Source organism: Necator americanus, chromosome II (genome assembly GCF_031761385.1).
Source record: "Necator americanus strain Aroian chromosome II, whole genome shotgun sequence".
Lineage (NCBI taxonomy): Eukaryota > Metazoa > Nematoda > Chromadorea > Rhabditida > Ancylostomatidae > Necator > Necator americanus.
In genome coordinates, this window is record NC_087372.1 from 14,019,614 (window position 1) to 14,041,641 (window position 22,028).

General features: G+C 41.7%; 2 protein-coding genes across 3 annotated transcripts in view; one reads left to right on the top strand and one right to left on the bottom strand.

Moving 5' to 3' along the window:
• Positions 1 to 2,252: 2,252 nt before the first annotated feature.
• RB195_017787 (uncharacterized protein) lies at positions 2,253 to 2,656 on the bottom strand (the record flags this gene model as incomplete). Its single annotated transcript, XM_013449964.1, has 3 exons — positions 2,253 to 2,327; positions 2,380 to 2,523; positions 2,585 to 2,656. The coding sequence occupies 3 exons, from the start codon at positions 2,654 to 2,656 to the stop codon at positions 2,253 to 2,255; spliced, it is 291 nt and encodes a 96-aa protein (XP_013305418.1).
• Positions 2,657 to 6,459: 3,803 nt separating this feature from the next.
• RB195_017788 (uncharacterized protein) overlaps positions 6,460 to 22,028 on the top strand; it is a gene marked incomplete at both ends in the record, with an annotated part of 44,980 nt that continues 29,411 nt past the window's right edge. For both annotated transcript variants that reach the window (XM_064184932.1, XM_064184933.1), the window contains 18 exons: positions 6,460 to 6,503; positions 13,798 to 13,945; positions 14,013 to 14,101; positions 14,163 to 14,318; positions 14,369 to 14,510; positions 16,152 to 16,271; positions 16,332 to 16,418; positions 16,519 to 16,632; positions 16,689 to 16,823; positions 17,516 to 17,612; positions 17,704 to 17,787; positions 18,604 to 18,708; positions 19,108 to 19,252; positions 19,307 to 19,461; positions 19,789 to 19,945; positions 21,473 to 21,556; positions 21,612 to 21,732; positions 21,790 to 21,907. In XM_064184932.1, the coding sequence (XP_064040813.1) occupies positions 6,460 to 6,503; positions 13,798 to 13,945; positions 14,013 to 14,101; positions 14,163 to 14,318; positions 14,369 to 14,510; positions 16,152 to 16,271; positions 16,332 to 16,418; positions 16,519 to 16,632; positions 16,689 to 16,823; positions 17,516 to 17,612; positions 17,704 to 17,787; positions 18,604 to 18,708; positions 19,108 to 19,252; positions 19,307 to 19,461; positions 19,789 to 19,945; positions 21,473 to 21,556; positions 21,612 to 21,732; positions 21,790 to 21,907 (2,101 nt within the window). The remainder of the gene's footprint in view (positions 6,504 to 13,797; positions 13,946 to 14,012; positions 14,102 to 14,162; positions 14,319 to 14,368; positions 14,511 to 16,151; positions 16,272 to 16,331; positions 16,419 to 16,518; positions 16,633 to 16,688; positions 16,824 to 17,515; positions 17,613 to 17,703; positions 17,788 to 18,603; positions 18,709 to 19,107; positions 19,253 to 19,306; positions 19,462 to 19,788; positions 19,946 to 21,472; positions 21,557 to 21,611; positions 21,733 to 21,789; positions 21,908 to 22,028) is intronic.

The window sequence follows — 22,028 nt, forward strand, 5'->3', positions numbered from 1 at the left end:
CCGTTTCGAGCACAGCCGCCTACGCAACTGCACCGTGCTTCATGTCATTTTGATGCTACTTTAACATTAGATAGTGTAAACATGTGTTTTCGGAAAACCTTAGAAATTTCCAAAAGACCTGCGGAACTTATGTTTACTTCCTATTAGTTTATTAGAACGCCCAGAGGATCCGTCTCTGACAAAGAAACGTATTTTTCGAAGTAACTAGACCAAAACAGACAATCGAAGGAAAAAAAACAAACAAACTTAAAAACAGTAAAACCAGGAAGCGCCTTCGTGTAGATGAGTTTAATCTCTCTTTACTCACTGGAAAATCTGTCGAAAAATGTGGTGCAACTTGGTTCTAGTAATTCTCAGCTGTAAAGAAACGTCTAGAAATTAACCATGCGAGAAACCAAACCAATTCGGTTCGAGATTTATTATTTTGCTATACTCATTACCTTATTCAGTAGGAAGTTGAAGTGACTATTAATTTGGTTGCATGCAGACGGAAATTACTTGTTTAAAGTTACGAGGAAAAGAAGCGCTGTGTGATTGTCCGTTCGCTGTCCCTTTTGTTTCTCGCAAAAAAAGCTGGAGCTTTAATTCCTGTTTCTTTTTGTACGACAACTGCTCGTAACAACACTATACTTCACACTTTCGGTTTTCTACAACAAATTTCTAGGACGAAAAGGCCTTAGGGAAAACGAACGAATTAATCCAAAACTAGATTTTCAGGAGGAAACACCGTGTTGTTTACTCACTTGTTGGGGACATAGCCGAAGCTCCAAAAAAAGCAGTTCCGAAAATTGTTCTTATAGGGATCCTCTGCATTATATCTCGCTCGACAATCATAAAGCAGCAATTCGTACCCACTTTTCGCCAATATCACCAATATGCAAGTGCTGAGGGCTAAGCAGTACTACGTTATCTAGCTTACAAATGGATCCGAATCTTGCTCGTCCCTGTAGTTTACTTTGGAATTTATAGTATATATAATTTAAATTATTTATAATAATTTATAGTATATATAATTTAAAGTTATATACAACTGTAACCGTGAATAACATGATTATCCATACTTGGATTAATTCGTGGGCTGATGCCTTTAATTGATTTCATGATTACTTTCCAAAGCATATTCCAACAGAGCAATGTCTGGAGACAAGACAAATGGTCAGAAGACCAGCTTGGGATATTTTCTTTCTCTTTCTTAATTCCTGGATTCTTATCCGTCTTTTTTTTTCTTGAAAAGCTTCAGAGCAGAAAAGCACGAACAAAACAGATTTAGCTTTTTTGTTGTGTTTGCTCAGTGTTCCATTTCTTTTTTGTCTGCGTACGACAGTTGCTAACCTTTAGGTCCTTTGGATAGTTCCCATACCCATTCCTCCATAACTTCTGCAAATCATCAACATCCAATTTCCGGCACAATGCCTAAGTGCTCGAACCAAAGACGGGGCCTTTAAGAACTTTTAGTAGTGTCTGGTCTTCATACAAAGAAAATGTATGATATACGTATTATTTTATTTAATACATATAACTCATATATACTACGTAAAGTACAGTATACATAGATATTTTCATTGATTTGGTTGTCCATAGCCAAAATAAAAAAATGAAAATTAACTGAAAAAGCTGAATATTCAACACGCCAAAATTCAGGGACAGTAGAACATAGGCACTGCTCAGTACAGTATTACATTTTATATAGTTCATATATAATATTTGTGTCCACATGCTTTTATTGTACGATTTGCATTTCTTCGAAGCACAACTCATCTCAATGCATAGGTTTTCATAAGCATAAGTTTACTCTACACAGATGTATTTTTGAGTTACTTGATGGGGTTCGAGCTTTGTATACGCAGATTCACGGTTTCCTCCCATATTGTGCATGCAATTAGAGGAACTTTGCACGGTTGTTCTTCAGGTGGTGAACACACTCTCAGCACACCGGGCACATCACGCTCATTCTAGAAATTAGAGTTAAAACCTAATCCGTCGACGTAACAGCTCTACTTCAAAATCCGTGATCTGATTGTACTGCATTACGCAACCGCTGTAATGAACTCACACAATTGCTTCCGAGAGGTTTACTTCAGATTCAACAGCTAAACATCCACAAAAAGAACATAGTAAGCGAAAGTATGTATGTGGAGGGGTATTGGAAACATTTAAACGATAAGAGCGACAGGCAATTATTTACAGATGAGTATCAAAACACTGGGTAGCAATCTTGGATCTTGGTCCCGAGGTAGATCAGCAAAGCCCATTTATTCGCTTCCCTTGTACGCAGCCATCTCGGTTTCGTATCGCTTCTTGTCCTCTGCAGCCTTTTTCTCCCACTTCTGAACAATATCAAGTGAAATTCTTTATGTCTAGCGAGAATGAAAAACAAACCGATTTGTCAGCTACTTTGCCCCATTCGACTCCAGCCGCCTTTGCGACTTCAGCAACTCCCATCCCTGGCTTCTTGATGCGGTCGCGGTTGTCAGCCATCCAGAAGAAGAAAGCGGACATAGCTCTTTTCGGAGCGTTCGGATCCTTAACATATAAAACAACTTAGTCATTTGCATTCGAGTGAAATTGGATTTGCAATTGTCACCTTAGTTTTGCCACTTTTCTTGGTCTTCGATTCCTTCTTAGCGGGTGATCCCTTCTTCGCCGCTTTCGCCATATTTCCTCTAAAATTATGAAATCTACTAGAACGGAACTAACAGTAGAGTGATTGTATATGTATAAATATGCATGTGTAGGGATGTATGCATAACACCAAGTGAAAGTGAAGAAGAGCGACGTATTCGGAGAGGAAGAGGCCGACGAATGAGCAATTGGAGGGGACGCGAACGCATATCACGGGGCGCGATCACACAGCCCCACAGAGCGGGAAGGCACGCGATTGCATGGACGCGCAGCTGCAGCACGCGGCGCGAACGAACGCTACCCCTAAACAACATGCGGCACCCACATACCGGTGGAGAAAGAGTAACAACTCACAGGGACGCGAAAGCATGTCGAGTGTGTGTGGTTGGCATACGCATATAGAGAGATGGTCTTGTATAGAGAAGAGTCAACAACTACCTACTGAACTACGGGAAGAGGTGTGAACGTAGTGCAAGTGAACATCTCTAATTCCTAGGAAGTACTTCCAAAATTGCAGAAATTTGTAGCTCCTACGTACAACCCGCACAACTGCCAGCCAACGCAAGGTCCTCGAGAAGGTGTCAGGAAAAAAACTCAAAAACCCGGCCGGGAGCTACTCTATATAGTCGGAAAATAGGAGCAGAAAAGGTGGCGGTCTATAGAAGAGACGGGCGACCACGCCGGCGACTGAGTGCGAGTGACGCCCGTGTTCGCTACAATCGATACGCGACCGCATAAACAAGCCTTTGAATTCCCGCCGACGGGGTGGGGCTTGGCGCGCAGCCAACCAATCGTCGCCTGCCGAAGCAACTGCACGAGAAAATGTTGTACTCGTCACGCGTTGATCCGAGCCTTGGTTAACCCATAATGTTTAGTTATTTGGAGCGCGAATCGGATGTTGTTCCGTGGATCTCCCATGGAATTCCCTTTCATAATTCAAGGAGGGAAGCTCAGAATATTCTTTGTGCTTGGGAAAAACCAAGATAGGTTAATTTTGGAGTGGGTTTGCTCTTAATCGGCTTCTTTGATGTGTTCTATTCAACACTTGCTAGTGCCTCTTACTTAGAATGAACACTGTTTTGGGCTGGGATTGTCATGGACGGCGGTGTCGAAGGGTCTCCGTACTGGGCCGTTTTTGCGTTTCTAGATTGGGCAATTCCTTTCGGACACGGTTCTCGTGTCTCTATGATCTACCCCTGGTTTCACCCTTTGCTCTACTTCCAAAAGCTATCAAGGTATTTGCATGAGTATTGCAGTATTAAAAGTTGTAAGGGAATCATTTGCGAAGAAAAAATGCAGCACTTGCTATTCCTTCAAAGGCATGGAAGAAATTTTACCTTTAATAATCAACCAACTTGCTCTTTTCCTAAATCCAGTTGGCTTAAAACGAAGGGGATTCTTAACTTTGCTTATTTGACTTTATTGCGATCTCCGGCAGGACGGCCTCAGCCTCTTTGCCCCTTGTTAGTGCACAGTTTAAACGTGAATGTACGGACCAATTTTAACGTAGCTGAAGTGTCCATTAGCTGGGGAAAATCACAGCTTGGAGCCTCCTATGACTTAAAGGTTTTATTGAGAAGTTATCACGTTGTAATTCTTCCTGGACTACAGTGTGACACTAAAGTATGCAAATCGTTGTGCTTCTTTAGCACTTTTTTGAAGTGGTGCATGTAGTTTGTGACCACTTTTTGTGTGATTTTGATTGTTCTTAATATCTAGATGTGAGAATGTGGATTTGAGGTGACATCAGATGCATATGCGAAGTTGTCCCTCATTCTAAACTTCCACATACGGTTCTACAAACGCGGTAAACATGTAGTGGGTATTGTGAACCAAGTATAGTGGTTCACAAAATCCTGAATATCAAGGTCTACTTCAAAATTTTCCACCTTCTTTTCTTCAGAGGGTATTTCTAGTATAGAAACATCACATTAGTGATCTAAACAGTTTCTTCATTCTGCTTTCTTCCTCTCTTCCCTCTATCCTCCCGGTCATTCGTATTCTGTACATACCTCATATATAAAACACGAAAACATTTGTAAACAACGACACTAATTCCCGTTCTAGAAGAAGTAACAGTGTTGGAATCTCCGTACTTATTAGCAAGTACTGCAGCGAAAACAATCAATGTGACAATCAGATCTACGATTATTGAACGTTTTTAGTACTTATTCCACAAGAACATCGAAGCGGATGAATACATGTTGAAGGATTACTGTATGTCGTTCAGTGTTTAGACTTTGAGGATTTAGGAAGTTTAGAACAACCATTTTCACATTTAGAGGAAACTGTCTCTTACTCTAGCGTTTTTGATATGGGTTCTTAACCTGATGTTTTCGTATTATCTTGAAGTAGTCTTCAAAATCATCTGCTTCAGTACTGTGCTTTTGAGGCCAGTACATCTTTCACTCCTTTGATTCATGCTCTTGTAGTGTCTCTTTATGTGAAACGTTTAAAAAACCGAGAATCCTCTTCGCTCTACTCTTGTTGTTGAAATCTGATGTTTGCCTTACAAACAGGGTAGGAAAATGGTGGAGAAAAGCGCTGTGATCAAGCTAATGATCGCTTGCAAATAGGCAGCATTCGTAATCGGACACTAAGTTAAGAAAGAGAGTAGAAAATACTGGTAAGTTCTAGTGCTTCCTCTGTACTCCATCGTCGTGGGCTATGACGTATTGATGGCTGATGAAAATTCCATTCCTAAGAAGCATTGATGGTGAAGTGATCGTAGTGATCAGTACTATTGACCCGCCCGTAATCAATACGCATTGAAAATAATGCAAAAGAAGGCGCAGGGATCAGCCCACGCGACTTACCCAACTCAGGACGGGCATTAAATCGGTGGCTTGTCCGCAATGCGCCTGTGCTTGTGAAGAAGAGCAGCTTATTTGAGTTCTTTTAGTTGGACTGCAGAGGTTGAGCGGAATAATAACGTTCTATCAAGTTCGAAGTTGCGTACCAGGTGCAGGGGTGGAACCACGGTTGTTTCTCACGTCTTTTTTCTGGACTATTAGGAATGATTGAGCGTGATCACGTCCATAGTCGTGAACTACACATCTGCCCCTTCCATTCATGAAGAGATCATTCGGCATATGTTGCCTTAGTGAGCTCATTAGCGGACTAGAAGGCGAATGATGAATAAAGATGACATTTCCCATCCGCTGGTTATTCAGCAAAAAGTTGCTACGTAAAATGGATCTCGAAGTACTGCTTGAAACACTGTCAGTTTGAACAATGCACGTTGAACATATGACAGGCTTATGAGAAGTGCTTAGATTTTCATTCTCCTGAGTAAACCTCGTCATAACCAACAGTTTCACCGTGCTGCTTTGAGCGTGGCCGCTTACGCAACTGCAGCGAGCTTAAGGTCGTTTTGGCTCGACTATGGCTACCAAGTACGACAAATGAGCAAATTCTCAAGTGCCATTTCATAAAAGTTGGTAACACGTTCCATTCTACATTCAAGATCATGTTGTCGTGGAGCCGCAGTATTAGCAAGGCTTCTTACCGTAATTTTTGTTCTATCTCCTATATCAGAGCTTTTGATTTTGGACATACTGTCGACACGTACGGTAACAGAATAATTTTATTGCGAAACAACAGTGTAGAATCCAAACCAAGTTCTTCATCGTACTTGAAATGATACTCCAGGTTTCCTTCTAGTGTGTTACTGTCCATTTTCTTGTCTCGCTTTCTGACACTGTTTCTCTTGCTCTTTTCGGCCATACAGTATAAACGTTGGAATTACTTACTTGGGATTACTTGTTGTGTGCAACTTATTCATTAGTCGTAATTTCACTTCAGGTATATGTACCTCGCAAATATGACCGTGGCCAGATGACAGTATATGCTGATGGTGGAGAGATTCCTTTTCCCAATAGGTGAGCCAAGTGGTTTGCTCGGAAGTTGGAAAACACACGTACTCGTATTTCTTGTATATAATCTCCAATATATATTTTTTTAACATCTTTCTGCGCACATCCAAACGTGTCCAAGCTCGCATTCCTAGTAACTGGAAATGCGGCTCTCATTTCCATGTTTCCTGGATCTTCCGTAGTTTAAAGCATCGCCTTATTGCCTTCCCTGCATTTGATGTCACTGTGATTGCTTATGCGTCCACCCCCAGCTAGGTTATGACGGTACCAGTCTGAACGTCCGGCTAAAGCCAGACTTCAGACTTTCTGTGGTTTTCCCTTCGCTCGCAAAATTAGAACTGTGTTTTTCTAACATCACCTTCCTATTTCTTTATTTAAAGATAAATTTAGGCGAAAAACTTCATAGTTTTCTTTTTATTCGCGTCATTTCTGTATTTGAAGAACGTTCAAACTTTAGAAACTCCTTCGATACCAACATTATATAGAAACAATTTGGAAGCATTACCCTAACCATGGGTTTTCTCCCCGTTTTCCCCACCGGTTATCACAGAATGATGTTTTTTTTCCTGTCATTTTACTTAAAAAGACCGTTCGTGTGTACTACGTAATTGTTTATAGTATTATGTGATACGCAGGAAATTTTGGCGAAGAAATCGCATTAGTAGTTATAACCAAGAACACAAAGTCCCCAACGGATTTGCTGTCGCGTAATTCACTGCAGAACGTCTACTGCGGAGTGGCTGCGCCAACAGTTCATTCAGCTCTACTCAACGTGACCGCTTATACAAGTCTGACCGCTACCTGTTCTCACTAAACAAAATCAGGCATTTGAGTGTACGCGAGTGGAAACTTACGAACTCTATATCCTGCATAGTTACATGGTGCAAGGTTCCCATAGATTACAAAAGGTGCTGTCGTCCAGTACATCACCAAAGCCCATAACCTGAAAGGTCAATTGCCTGAAGGGAACAAAAAAACTTTCGGCAACAATCATTCGTTTCATCACGCTAAATTGCCGAACACCGTCGAGTGAACTTCCATAGGCCACCCTCTCTAGGCTTCTACGATATCTCTGTGAGCCGTTTGCTCTGTAACAGGAAACAAGCATCGGAGTCCGGCCCGTCATGGGTATCGGAGACCGCTCTGATGAAAAGAAGGTAGGATAGCTGTGAGGAACAACTACAAGAAGTAGGTGGAGGAGTTTGGCTCACCTACGGAGACCATTGAAGAGATTGAAGAGGATAACAAGGACGCTTTGATGAATTCAAAGCGTTGATCTCTAGGTTACTCAGTTAGCAGGTGGTCATTGTTTTAATCGAAGAGAATGCGAAGATGGGAATTGAACAACAATCCGATGTGCTAGGAAAGTGGTATTATCCAGCGGAAACCACTTCGGATAACGGCAACCGTCTGGTTGACATATCTGAACATCATCATCAGTCGCTTCCACGTTCAAAAGGAATCATCGACGCCATCAAGTTACGAGGCAGGAGTCAACCTTTTTAACGTCTGAAGAGCAGCGCAAGCTGATGGGAGGTCTCTCAAACTTCAGCTCGACTACGTTCTGACGAAGAACATCCCTCAGTCGGATATTCGAAAATCTCGAGCTATTTGGGACGTCGGATTCGACTCTGACTAGCATCCATTTCTTCTTAGCTTCCAAGATACGATTAAAAGCATCATCCAGTCGATTCCATCGTATTTCAAAAGGAATCATTCGTATACGCCATGAGAGTCTACGGAGAGGGAGGAAGTCAACCCTTTCTTACGAATTACTGTAAGAGACGGCTCAAGGTGATGGGAGGTCTCACAAGACTTCAGCTCGATTACGAATCTCTTGTACAAAGAACGTGCCTCAATAGGATATTCGAAAACGTGTCTTCCGGGCTGTTTGGGACGCAATCAGGAAAAATCGGAATCGACCCTCCTGACCTAGCGTCCATCCCGTATACAAATACTCCACCTGAAATCCGTACCACCTCAGATTCGTGGAGTGATGCCTTTAAGCAAAAGAAATTGAAGAATTTCTCTTCAACCGTATCGATGTGACAGGTTTGAAAGACGAATAATGCAGAACAACATTCCGCAAACGTGTATCTATTCATGTTGGAGTACGGCTAGGAAGAAGCTTTGCGATGCAGATTCCTTCACAAAGTGCATGCAGGAGGAGTGCTCTGCAAGGGTTGCCGGTTGCCGCGGAAGAAGTTCGCCTTTGCATCTGGGGAAACAAAATATACGCTTTATTCTTTATGTTCTGCCGGCAGCACTTCCGATTTCAGTCTTGAAAAGCGTTTGAGGAGGAAGTTGCATTTGCATGCAACTGTATGGCTACAAAGATCGTGAAAACGAATGGACGCGAAGAGGGAAGGAGTTTGAAAAGACGTGGGAGGACAGGAACCCGTAAAAAGCCTATGCTTCACTAAAACAGAATAGCGGCAAAATGAAAAAATGTTCTCCACTTCTCAACACTGCCAATGGAGTGGCTGCCGATGAAGCAACCTTTCCAATTTGGAGAGACCACTTTAAGACATTGCTGAATCGGCAAGTGCCGTCAGCTCCTGAGCTTGAGCGTTGATAGACCGACATATGCGGTTAACGAGGAACCACCGACCGAGTCGGAGGTTCTGTTCTGTATCAAAAAGAGGAGAAATGGAAAATCTGGTGGAGACGACGGAGTTAGCAAAGAAATGCTGAAATATCTTCCTCGTCTGGAATTCTTGAGATGACAAAGATGATTCGTTCACTATGGACAGACGAAAGGATACCTGACTCGTGGAGACACGCTATCATCATCCCCTCCTCAAGGAGTTATCCGTCTCCCTAGGAATTACAGAGGAATCTCTTTGCTGCGTGTTATGTACAAGATTTTGGAGCGGATTATCCTAGACCGACTCATTAAACATCGCCTAGAAAAAACGCAAGACGAGCAAGCTGGCCTTCGTCGTGGTCGAACTACGATTGACCAGGTGCTCATCGTCAGGAGAGTGATCGAAATCTGGCAGCGGTATTCGAAGCCAATGTAATTAGCGTTTCTAGACTTTGAAGCCGCTTTCGACTTTCCTTACCAGTGTCCGTTTCTCAACGCTTTTCGCGCCGATCGAATACCAGGATGCTCGTTCGTCTTCTTGATGACACGAATCAACGAAGAAATGCTGAGGTTCAAACACCAGCCGGATGTATAACACCATTGAATGTGTGAACTGGAGTAAGGCAAAGGGGAGTGGAAAGACCCTTCCTGTTCAATTTTGCCGTTGATGACGGCATGCGAAGAACAATCGATCAGTGTCTTCATTTGGGTGACATCGTGGTGGCACAATCAGGGTGCCTCTTCACCTATCTCGAGTACGCCAACGATGTTGCTATATTGGGGGAAAGCAGCGTGAAACTTAAACATGTTGTTATATTTACGGAACGCAGCGCAAAACTTTAACATGTTTCAACCTTTTATCGAGGCTAGCTGCAACCTTTGGACTACGTAGACAGATATGTTCGAGCAGATGTGGATATCTTCGAGACCTCGAACGGAAATCAGCGTGGAGGGACAACCGATAGAACTCGTCGATGAGTTTTGTTACCCGGACTGTATTCCGAAGAACAGCGGCAGAGAAAGATATTCAACGGAGATGCAGTAAGTCCACTTCTGCATTGAATTCCTTAACTGGCCGTGGTCGACCCCATGACCATCGAGGCCGAGCTGCGAGTCTACCTATCCGTAGTTGGTTCCATCATGACGTACGGATCGGAGACTTGGGCAGTACCGCTAACGTTGATGGAAAGACTTGGCACTACTTGGCTACTTTTGGCCCAGGGTATGCCACAATGAGGATCTTCACGCGGAAACCGGTGTGGTGCACAGGGGGATGACACGTGGAAGGTATCAACATCTTTCACCGCCATCGGAAGCGGCGCCGGAAATCGTCTCTGTGTCTTTGGTCATATACTAAGAAGACCAGCAGACCGTATTGTTCAACGCATTCTGAGGACTTTGTCGGGTTCAAGCTGAAAAAGGATACCTAGCCGTAATGAAAGTTCTGGACTGGGGTGGTGAAAGAGGACCATAAGGCGCTCGTTTGGTAGAGGTATGTTTAAGGACGACAAACCTCGGCGAAGATGCGTCAGAGGATAATATTAGCCCGTCGATTAGGTCAGGTAAGAATTGTATCAAGTGGTCAGTGCGTCCAAGGGCGAGCTGCTGAACTACAAATGAGGCATCGTGTGTTTGGTATATCCCATAGTTTCTCCAATTTATTTCGCTAGACTAAAGGAAAGGTAATCCATAGTATTACGTTTCATCTGCCCATTCGTGGAGTATTTATGGTCGGCGACGTTCGTGTTCAAATTGATCAGGAAAGATGTGGGTAATTTGTCATACACAGCTTGCAATTAAATATCGTAATAGTACAAAAGGAACAAGATGAGTAGGCATCAACAGTCATTTGAAAAATCATTCCCTTTATCGATAATGCCGACTTGCACGTGGAAAGTATATGAAACTTCTGTATTTATGCCTACGACAAGGAATGGAAAACTGAACCAGGCTTGCACATGTGAATGAGCTAGGAATTACTCATGTCAATGATGTTAACAAAGCTATTGTCCTAGACTCTTCTTTTGCTAGTGTATTTTCCTCGGATTGTCACCAAATTGTGGGAGTAGATTCATTTTCAAATTTTTGTGACAAAGTGGTTTTCCATCTTTCCGAAATCTACATTTTAATTATTTTATCTTATCTATATCTTAGATTTCTAATTTCTTAAGTCATCAATAACTGAGACACCTGATGGAATTCCATCGATTGTGTACAACGATTCTGTGTCTTCCTCGTCTGCATCTTTAGGTCACATCTTTAACATTTCAGTGCTCTTAGATGATGTTCCAGAGTTGTAGAAATAAGCCACAGTCAGTACCATCCGGAAATATCCTGGGACAAACTGCTGAACCTACCCTGCTGAGCACTGAAGCTACCTACAGAACAACTATCGTTCTACAAGCCTACTCCTAACATCAGTAAAAGTCACAGAGAAAATAATGAGCTTAATAAACTTAGTTAATGAAGTGTTGGGTTGGGCAAAGAATTTCCGCTTAATTTCCGTTAAATAACGCTGAGCCCGGTCTTGTTTCTTGTATTTTTTGTCTACATTCGCAGTCGAACAATCGAATGCTCTCAGAACTTTTTAGCATTTTAGAGTCCAAATGTACGCTGATGACATTCATAATGATAAAGCGGACCTCGAAAGGACCACTACGGACACCACTGGCCAAAATGTCTGATTGAGGCATTCTGGAATTCCAATTAGAATCTGCGTATTAACTACGACAAGTGTCTAGTCCTGCACGTAGGCTGAGGAAATGTGATTGAGTATAGTATGAATGACATACATGCTAAGATTCTTGATGTTAGTATCAACTTCTCAGAGCAAATTGAAGGGATTGTGAGGAAAGTATGCTTAGCTTTTCTCATTTATCTTTGTAAATCGTTCGTCTTTCATCATCCTGAATGGTTATCAAATTTGAAGTGTTCTCAGAAGTACATAAACACAAATAACACAGGCTCGAAGGAGTGAGGGAGACTTTTACCCTATGTTGTTCGGAAGAAAGTCATCGGACTCAAATGAAACTAGCTATATTGTCCGTTTCATGAAAAGTATGGATGGGTTGAGGAACAATCCATACACTCCGACCTATTCTTTTGGTTTTGTGAGAAAAGGAACAGGGTCAAGTCTGAGCAAATATTGATAGGTCAGGCTCGAGCGAAAGATCTGGTAACGCGAATTTACATTACGCAAAAATCCAAAATAGAGAAAAATACAGCTTTCAGCGCTCTTATCTCATTTACATGGCGTATTTTGACTCAACTGGTCCGCGAATTTCCATCAGTGGAACCTCTTAGTTGAATTCTACATTCTTATGTTACTTTTTTTGTTTTACTTGTTTTTTTCAGTTAACTGTGCGGCTACTCTTCCCCTCTTTCTGACCCATGTTCCTTTCTTTCACCTCCTCAGTTGTTTCTGTATGATTCTCCTTTTACTAAGTTCCGCAGTTTTTAAAGGCAACATACTATGAATCTGAGGTGGTACGGATTTCAGGTGGAGTATCCGTATACGGGGTCGTAGATTATGGAGACTGGGGTGGTTCCGCTCATTTCTCCCTGAATAGCTTCAAGCAGTCGGCCCCTGAATGCTGTTTTGTATGACCCCTTCTATTGCACCCTTGCACGCGTAGCGTCCCTCACTGCCTATTGGGACAGTCCGAATTGATTTTCGACGAATCGCAGGGCGTAGGCGGGGCAAGGGGTGCAGCGTTGCAATAGATGGCGTGGTACAAAACAGCATTCTGGAGGCGGTTCTTTGCAGTGATGCAGGGAGTGAGCGGAACCACTCTCATCTCAGTAATCTACGACCCCGTATACGGATACACCATCTGAAATCCGCACCAGATTCGTGGTATGCTGCCTTTAATTAGTAATTCTCGACTGCCGTTTGTCTAGATAGCCGCGGAGAATTACAAAAGTTGCTAAAACTTCTTGCTTAGTCCCCAAATAGGCTTGACCAGGGTCCCGACTACTCTCTCGGAGAGCTCAGTTGATCGTTCAGTCCGTGATCCATGGTAGATATATTGACTAATACGAAGTCTCCTTGATTAGAACAATCTTCATAAGAGGACAGAAAATTTAGAAGGAGAACAACCCATTTACCCATCATAAGAAGGACTCCGCCGGTTTTCATGCCAAAAGGTTTAGTGCGAAATTTTCTCTTTTGAGTCGAGCAAAATATGATTTCCCTTTTTCGGCGCACCATTGGTGTATGTAAATAAATAAATAAATAATGCACCCGCTTCTGGAGCAGTTTTTTTTTTGAGGAAAAAAGTCTTGTGTCTACGTTTGCCAGAGCAAGTGTGCATATTTTGACAGACCTGTGGCAGCAGCGTCAGCACCTTTGGCGGTTACTGTGAAGCTGCCCGCGGAGTTCCATCAGTGCCGTCAGAACACGCGCACACATCCTATTTACGATTATCAGCTGCTGATCGCGACAATCCTAACTAGCTGAAGAACTGTGAGGTTTCCCTCCGCGTTCTGCAAAAGACAAGTAGGATTCAATTAGCAAAAGGCAGAAACACAAATTTGACTTTTTTTTCTCCTCAGTGATTTTTTTAAAGATTTCATTTTACACATCGATTTAGCCATTTGTTTTTTTTCAATTTTTTTTAAATTTGATTTTCCTACTCGAAACAATTTTATTCATCATTCATTATTCATCACTTAGTTCGGGATTCAGTTTATGCTGACGACCTCTGTTTTCAGAAGGAATCACCCTCCCCACATTCCAACTGGCACCCCTGGTTTTGAAGTCTTCACGTTTTACCCTACTTATGAAGAATTTAGGGATTTCAAAGGATATATTCAGAAGATAGAGGCTGTGGGTGCACACCGCAGGTCTGGAATATGCAAGGTTAGCGCGCCGGTGATGACTGTTGACTCATTATTGTATTGTTCGCTGTATGTTGGAAAAAGTTCAGATTGTGGCTCCAGAAGGATGGACACCTCGGCCCTCGAAGAAAAAATTCCATTATAGAGATGAGGAAGTAGAACATTTTCTTATACAGAGGTGACACACTCTAAGCTATTCTATAGTTGTGAGGCAGGCGTAGTTGATGCAAGTGTTGCAGCCCTGTGAAAGAGTACATCCAACGCCACAGCTTCGCATTACTCAAGACGAACCACGTGTACAAAAAAGCAATGACTGCTGGCGAATACCGTAAATTGGCTAATAGTACGAAGTACCGCAATCCACATCCAGAGCTCAGAGGCAAAGCTTTAGAGGAGTGAGTATTAGTACTTAATTTATTAGTTTTGAGAAGTACCTGTTTTTCAGTCATTACTTTCAAAACATGCTTAACTCGCAACCCATTTATGGAGCTGACACTGAGGGGTCGTTTTACGATGAAGATGTGAATGAGTTCAACATGAAGCGCCTCAACACCATATTAGACGAAACGAAGGAAGCTACTGGGAAGGTTGAACGTTTGAAAAGCATAAGTGCTAAAGTCTCTGGGTGAAAGGGAGTTAGGGGGAATCCAAGACTGCTCTAATAGAACTGCAGTTAGAGCGCATAAAGTCGTCCTTGAAGCATAAAGATCTTAACTGTCAAAGACTTGCTTAGACTTCGATAATTAGACCCTTCCCGCGTGCAAGACATCAGTTCTCTGATGTAAGGTAAGGAATACTTTCTAAATTTCCAAACCAAATTCACAAGTTAATGTTCGCGTTTTTGCTTTACTTAAAAAGGACTTTAAAAAAGAAAGGGGAATAGAGCTGGAACTACTGATGCTGGAACTTCTTCAAAATTTTCAAACAGGCTTAAATCATAAAAACGGACTTTTTTTTATTCAAAAAAGGCCCGGAAGGGGGGCCGCACAAGAGGGGCGCCCCAATCGAACCTCTTGTACAAATGGTGCGCAGAACGATGAAGCATCTTTCGGGCCGTTTTTACGGCAATGGAGAAATACGGATCATCCCCTCCCGTAGTCTCCATCCAACGAATACCCACCAATCCACCCCTCAGATGGGGATCTTTAATTGAGTAGCTCTAAGCAAGTCGGGACTCTAAAACCTAAGCATTAGTAAGTCCCAAGTTCCACCTTCTTTGAATATTGGCATCGTCGAGTTGAATTGGGTGCTACTTTTTGAGCAGAACTAAAATTGTTATCGGTCGTTATTCTGGTGTTTTGGCGTCGCTGTCTTCTTCAGATCCTGGAAAATCAAACACATGTATAATCTACCTCTCAAACACCTCGTCTCTCAAGATATGACTTAGCAGACAAATAACTCAAAGTCATCGTTAGAAAAGAACTCGTCAGACCACGATAGCACTCACCTTAATAGCCATAAAAACCCGATGTTAACGGACCACCGGTTCCTAGAGTTGCGCCGCTAATAGTAACTAATAACGACGCCCCTTGCATCTGAACCCGTAGGTCAAAACCTGCAAAGGTATCAAGATATGGCTTCAGCACATTTGTCACAACTATGCTTTCCTCTTTTCTTTTGATTCATGATCGGCTGTTATGTAGAACGCTTCCAGTGTTTTTTTTTGTGCGAGAACGTGTGATTAGCGTGCCAAGTTCGTCACTGGTAATTTGAAAAGAGTGTTGTCATGAGACTGCCTGCGATGAGCACCTAAAGTAGTTGATAGTTTTGATTTTACGACCCCATCTAGGTGCTCCTTGACCCATATACATAGTCCTCTTCTTGTTTCGCCAATGTACTCAGCCCCACATAGTTGACAAATGATCAGATAGATAACCCCTAATTCCACACAATTTCCCTTCCTTTCTAAGCATTAGTCTTAGAGAGTCTATGACTCATGAGCTAGAGGTAACAAGAGAAAAAAGAAAGATAGAGCTGGGACGATTAGTGCTGCACTTCTTCCAAACCCTCCAAACAGGCTTACTGGAAGTAAGCAGCTAAGTCTGAGTGTAGTACTTTTAACAAAGAAGAAAAAGAAAAATTGAAAATGGGCTTGTCCAAAATCTGCATTTGACAGTTACTAACGATCCTTGAGGTCTCAGTACGATTATTTGTGCTGTAACTGAGCAGTCTTAATCTCTCTCTCCCCTCCCTTTTCGAAAGTTTCTGTCTGATAGTGGTTCTCCTAGGTGATAAGAGGCGTCAATTCGGTTTACCTTTATTTCGGCATGTACGGAGCTTCTTTTGCTTGGCATGTCGAGGATATGGAACTTTATTCCATTAACTATTTGCATCATGGAGCTCCGAAAGTATGTTTTTCATGTGTTTTCATTCACAACATGATTGCAAAGTTGTTTGCTCTGTTTCAGTATTGGTTCGCCGTGCCACCCGAGGCGGCGAATCGTTTCGAGAGACTCATGCGCCAGCAATTTCCAACATATGATCGACAATGCAAGGTGTGTCTTTTTCTTTGTTTAATTCCACAAGTGCATTTTTCTTAGACGTGTTATTTTTTTTGTTTTTATTTAATTTTTCTTATTTGTTTTTTGTTTTTAGGCCTTTATGAGACACAAGAGTTTTTCCGTTCTACCTGCTCTTTTGGATATGCACAAAATTCCATACGGCACTATGACACAGAATGCCAATGAGTTCATCATAACATTTCCTCACGTAATGCTAGCTTCTGTCAGCTTTTTCTTGCAACAGAAATTGAATTACTCTTATAGGGATACCATATGGGGTTTAACCTTGGTTACAACATTGCGGAAAGCACCAACTTTGCTACCGATCGATGGATCGACTTCGGAAAGAACGCTGTCCTCTGCAAATGCCGTTCGGATATGGTTGAAATTGACATGACGGTTTGTTCCTTTTTGAATAACTATTACTTGTAAACAAGACCTGATCAATGAGATGAGTGTGCTTGTGTGGTCGTAATTTAACTGAGATGAGATCGGAGTCAGATAACTGGTTTATCTACTACTAGGCGAATCTTAGTAAATTGAAGGTCATCCTGTTATCATTGTATCAAACATTTTCCTGAAAGAAAAGACTCAACATCATTTTTTTTTCTGTTAATTTCTCGGCACACATGCAACTCGTTGTCATTGTGCAGGAAATCGGCTTAGAAGAAAATCTCAAGAGTTCTCTACTCACTGGAGTGTTTTTCTCTCCTATTTATCATCTCAATGGCTTGTAAAGTTCTGACATAGTTCATTGAGCTATATTGCGTCACAGTCGGTTGGTGAACATCGCGACCGAGCGCTGTGTCTCGGCAGCGTCTGATAGTTGCACAAGGGTGAGGCAGAAAGGCAAGTGATAAAGTAACAAAAGATGATGTTACAAGTAGAGCGACCCTTCTATTCCAAGATATACATAACGTTGCGGACAGTTTTCGATGCTGTTAAAATTGCATTACGCTCGGCTTCGATGCTAGAAGTTCGGCAATGCGCGGAGTCTACTGCAAGCATCTGGCAGAATTTTTGAATTCGAACAGAAATACACTCAAGGAAGAAGTGACAAACTAGTTTTGCAACGTTCCTGCTGTTTTCAGCCTTTCATGCAGAAGTACCGTCATGACGATTTCAAGATGTGGCACTCGTATTGGTACGCTCCCAAAACCACTAATGCTGATGCAGTGCAGTGCAAAAGTATGCGTTTTATTTTACCTCCAATTTCTTCTCTCCTCTCTGATATCTGGGTACAGCACTAAATTAGCAAAAGCTTTGTGCGGTGTTCTAGAAAAGAAGAGAGGGGACGAACATGGCAGCGACTACGCCGATGTGCATATAAAGAAACGTCGTAGGGGCAATGACGCTTATAGCGGTTAGTGTTTTTGCTCTGGTTTGCTCTCAACTCATTGTATTGTGTTCTTGGTTGTACAAATCAGTTCTCTTCCGTATATATTTGTGCTTCAACATTTATTTTATGAATCTAGAATTTGTTATCGAGAAAAAAAAGAAAGAACTGATAAGTTGTTTTTCTCGACAACAAATGCTAGATTCATAAAATAAATGTTTCAAAACAACAGATAAGATTCTGTTGTTTGCTTCTAATCGTATTTTAGCGGCGGACGGTTGAGTTCGGTTTCGCAAAAGAAAAAACGAGAAAAAACGAAGAAGTAGGCTGATCCACCCTGAAGCTTAGTTGCAACTTGTGGACTTTTTAATCTCTACTGTCTTATATTCTTTCATTGAAAAAATGCATAAGAATAAGCATTCAATTTTCGGGTAGAATAGGCTCTTCGGTATATCCATGGCATGAGTTTGATTTTTTTTGTTGCGTACATATTCTTGCATAGTTGTTTTACATATAGCATTTAGATGGGGAACCGGTTCCGACTATTGCATGTATGATGCCGAGTTAGCATAAAAAATTATGCTTTTTCATTTGCATCTTACTACTTATTTCCTTTGTCAGAAAAATCCTTATTTTCCTGCTGATTACTGAGACACTTACATTTTATTCTTGGGATCGCGATTGCTACTTTCAACAAGAAAGTATTCTCTCCCTTTAGCTACTTTGCGAATTATGCATAAATGCAGTGGGATTTTCGAGTAGAGACCTGAAGCAAACGTAGAACACAATCGGCAACTTTTTTTCCAAAATGATCGTCTTCACTTTAAAACCATATTCTTTCAGGCAACGCTGTTACCGTATCTGATGAATTCGTATCACTACATACACCATTACCGCCTTCCCAGTTGTCGCCGACCATCTTACGGGCTTCTTGGAAAAACAATATTTGTATGAGTATTTATTTTCACATTGTTTCCCCAAACGTTTCAGTCATTCACTACGTATTGTGAATTGCATAGTTCTTTCCAAAAATCTTTTCTCGACGTTGCGCACCAAAAAGTGGAACTTTTCAACTTGTATGTAGAATCGTGACTGGGCTAGAAATGAATCCGCCTATGCGCGTGTGACACAATCCCCTTTAGATAATCCCTTTATGTTTTTTTAAGACTTTTGTTTTCTGAAGATTGCGAATGTGTTTTCTGTAATTTTCATATTTTAAATAAAATTCGGAACATATTCAAGATTCCTCGGCACTTTTTTTTTGAAATCAGATCTTCTTATTGTGCAAATGACTTTTTAAAGGGTCCATTATCTTTTTGTTCATTTGTATTGAAACTATGCTTTTAGCTCTATTGTGGGCCAATGAATCCGTGAATTTCTTCGCGGAAAAGGCGTTCAATCAGTCGGCTGCTCGTTCGTGGCCTCATTGCGCTGTTTGTCAATATTTTCAGCCTTTGCACATGTCTTCGTTCTGCAGGGAAATTCCACAGAGGTTTCTTTAAAGCTTCTTTCCTTTACTGTTTTTAGCAAAGTTCCATCATCACAGATCATCCAGACTAGTTTCTGGGTTTTGTTTCGCCAAGGATGAGCGTCGACTCCCCGCTGTTGATTTACCTGATGATGTCCTCTTGACATGCTCGAACTGCGGAGTTACTGTACATCCTTCTTGCTATGGCGGTCCTTCGAACTTGACAATATCTGGTGAATTTATGCAATCAACTATGATATTATTTGCGCAGTTAATTTTTCGTCATTTTTTTCAGTAGGTAGTGTTTGACTAATTATATGAGCTTTCATTGAGAATCCCAATGTGAAAGTGAAGTGAAAGAAGTAGAAAATTTGATGATCAACAGTCTACCAAATAACTCAGATCACGACGAACGTGTTGTTCTAAGATCTGGTTGTCATGTTGTCACCTTTTTAAAGGTGTTTTATTACAGAAATAATGAACTGCTCAATTTGTATTAAATGTGACAGTGTTGATAGTTCAACTTTGTACACTTTGACTTTAAAAAAATGAATTTTAAGATGCATGGAGATGTCTGCGCTGCGGAGATTGCGATGACGTTGCTATTCGTGGCAGATCCTGTCATTTATGCGAGTTGAGAGGAGGTGCCCTCATGCCGTGTCGTGCAGGTGCTGATATTTCTGCTTTCGTGCATACAATATGCGCCATCTTCAACCGGTTAGTTCTAACGCGTATATCTAAGAGATTCATCAAAAAAATCTCATACAAAGATGGGGCATTTCCCAAGGACCTGTTTCACTTGATCATACTTCCAGGAACATTACTTTTTCTATATTTAAAGGCATCACCCCACGAATCTAAGGTGGTACGGATTTCAGGTGGAGTATCCGTATACAGGATCGTAGATTATGGAGAGAAGGGTGATTCCGTCTATTTCTTCCTAATTGTCGTAAAAAACGGCCCGTAAGATACGGCTTCGAGCGTTTCGGCGCACCATTTTGTACAAGGAGTTCCGGAGCGCAACTTGGGCTCGCATCTTCGGGCTGTTTCTTACGGCAATTAGGAAGAAATGGACGGAATCACCCCCTTCCATAGTCTCATCGTGTAGAATACACAAATCTGCAACCAGATTCGTGGGGTGATGCTTAATATCTTTAGGAGGAGAAGTGTGACAAGATAGATCATTGCGAGAATTCTCGCACCATTACAAAAAAAACAACCAAGTATGCAAATCGTATCACGGTTACAGTTGTATAACTTTAAATTATATATACTATAAATTATTATAAATAATTTAAATTATATAACTATAAATTCCAAAGTAAACTACAGGGACGAGCAAGATGGATCCATTGTAAGCAGATAACGTAGAACTCTAGCCTAGCATTCATATTGGTGATATTGGCGAAAAGTGGGCAGAATTGCTGCTTTAGATTGTGAGCGAGATATAATCAGAGGATCGTAAGAACAATGGAACTGCTTTTGGAGCTTCGGCTATGTCCCAACAAGTCAGTAAACAACACGGCGTTTCCTCCTGAAAATCTAGTTTTGGATTAATTCGTTCGTTTTCCCTAAGGCCTTTTCGTCCTAGAAATTTGTTGTAGAAAACCGAAAGTGTGAAGTATACTGTTGTTTCGAGCAGTTGTCGTACAAAAAGAAACAGGAATTAAAGCTCCAGCTTTTTTGCGAGAAACAAAAGGGACAGCGAACGGACAATCACACAGCGCTTCTTTTCCTCGTAACTTTAAACAAGTAATTTCCGTCCGCATGCAAAAAATTAATAGTCACTTCAACTTCCTACTGAATAAGGTAATGAGTATAGCAAAATAATAAATCTCGAACCGAATTGGTTTGGTTTCTCGCATGGTTAATTTCTAGACGTTTCTTTACAGCCGGGAATTACTAGAACCAAGTTGTACTACATTTTTCGACAGATTTTCCAGTGTGTAAAGAGAGATTAAACTCATCTGCACGAAGGCGCTTCCTGGTTCTACTGTTTTTAAATTTGTTTACGCTACTTTCTACAACGAGTTGGAGCGCGCCGGCCTTGTGTGCGCACCGCATCTTTAGGGCCGTTTTTTTACGGCAATTAGGAAGAAATGGACGGAATCACCCCCTCCTTCCCTCCATAATCTACTATCCCGTATACAAATACTCCACCTAAAATCCGTACCACCTCAGATCTGTGGGGTGATGCCTTTAAGCGATTAGTCTCTGTGCATCCGATGATCGCCTTTCTTTCAGACGCACAGTTTTTAATGATGCCAACAATCCCACATGTTGCTACACGCATCCGCCTCCGAAACAAGCATCTCCGAACGGAATATTGTGCATTCGTTAGTTTCTATATTATTACTTGTGTTTGATAAATCGTTCCTTGCAGCAAATATCTCCCACGTGACTACATTCTTGCTATGGGAGACACCTACGAATCCTCTCGCTTTCAATGCGACTTGTGTGGAAACAGCCGTGAAGGGCTAGTAAGGTGTTCAGCGTGTGATGAAGTTAGTCATTGTAAGTAGTGTCTTTTGCAATGAGTTTGATAGATAGCGACAGTTAAGGATGCTGATCCCCTTTTGGCACATGTGACTTGTGGTCGTCAAGCTGGGTTTTTGTTCGAGCGCCGCACTTTCCCCCATATAACTGCAATGGTGTGCGACCGGCACCAAACATCTGAGGGTAAGACACTGTTTTGCCTCCACACTTCTAAACTTGTATGTGTAGGGACTACATGTTATTGTATGTCTAACTTTTTGGTTGTCATGCACAATCCACCCTTGTGTTCCATATTCGGCGTCGA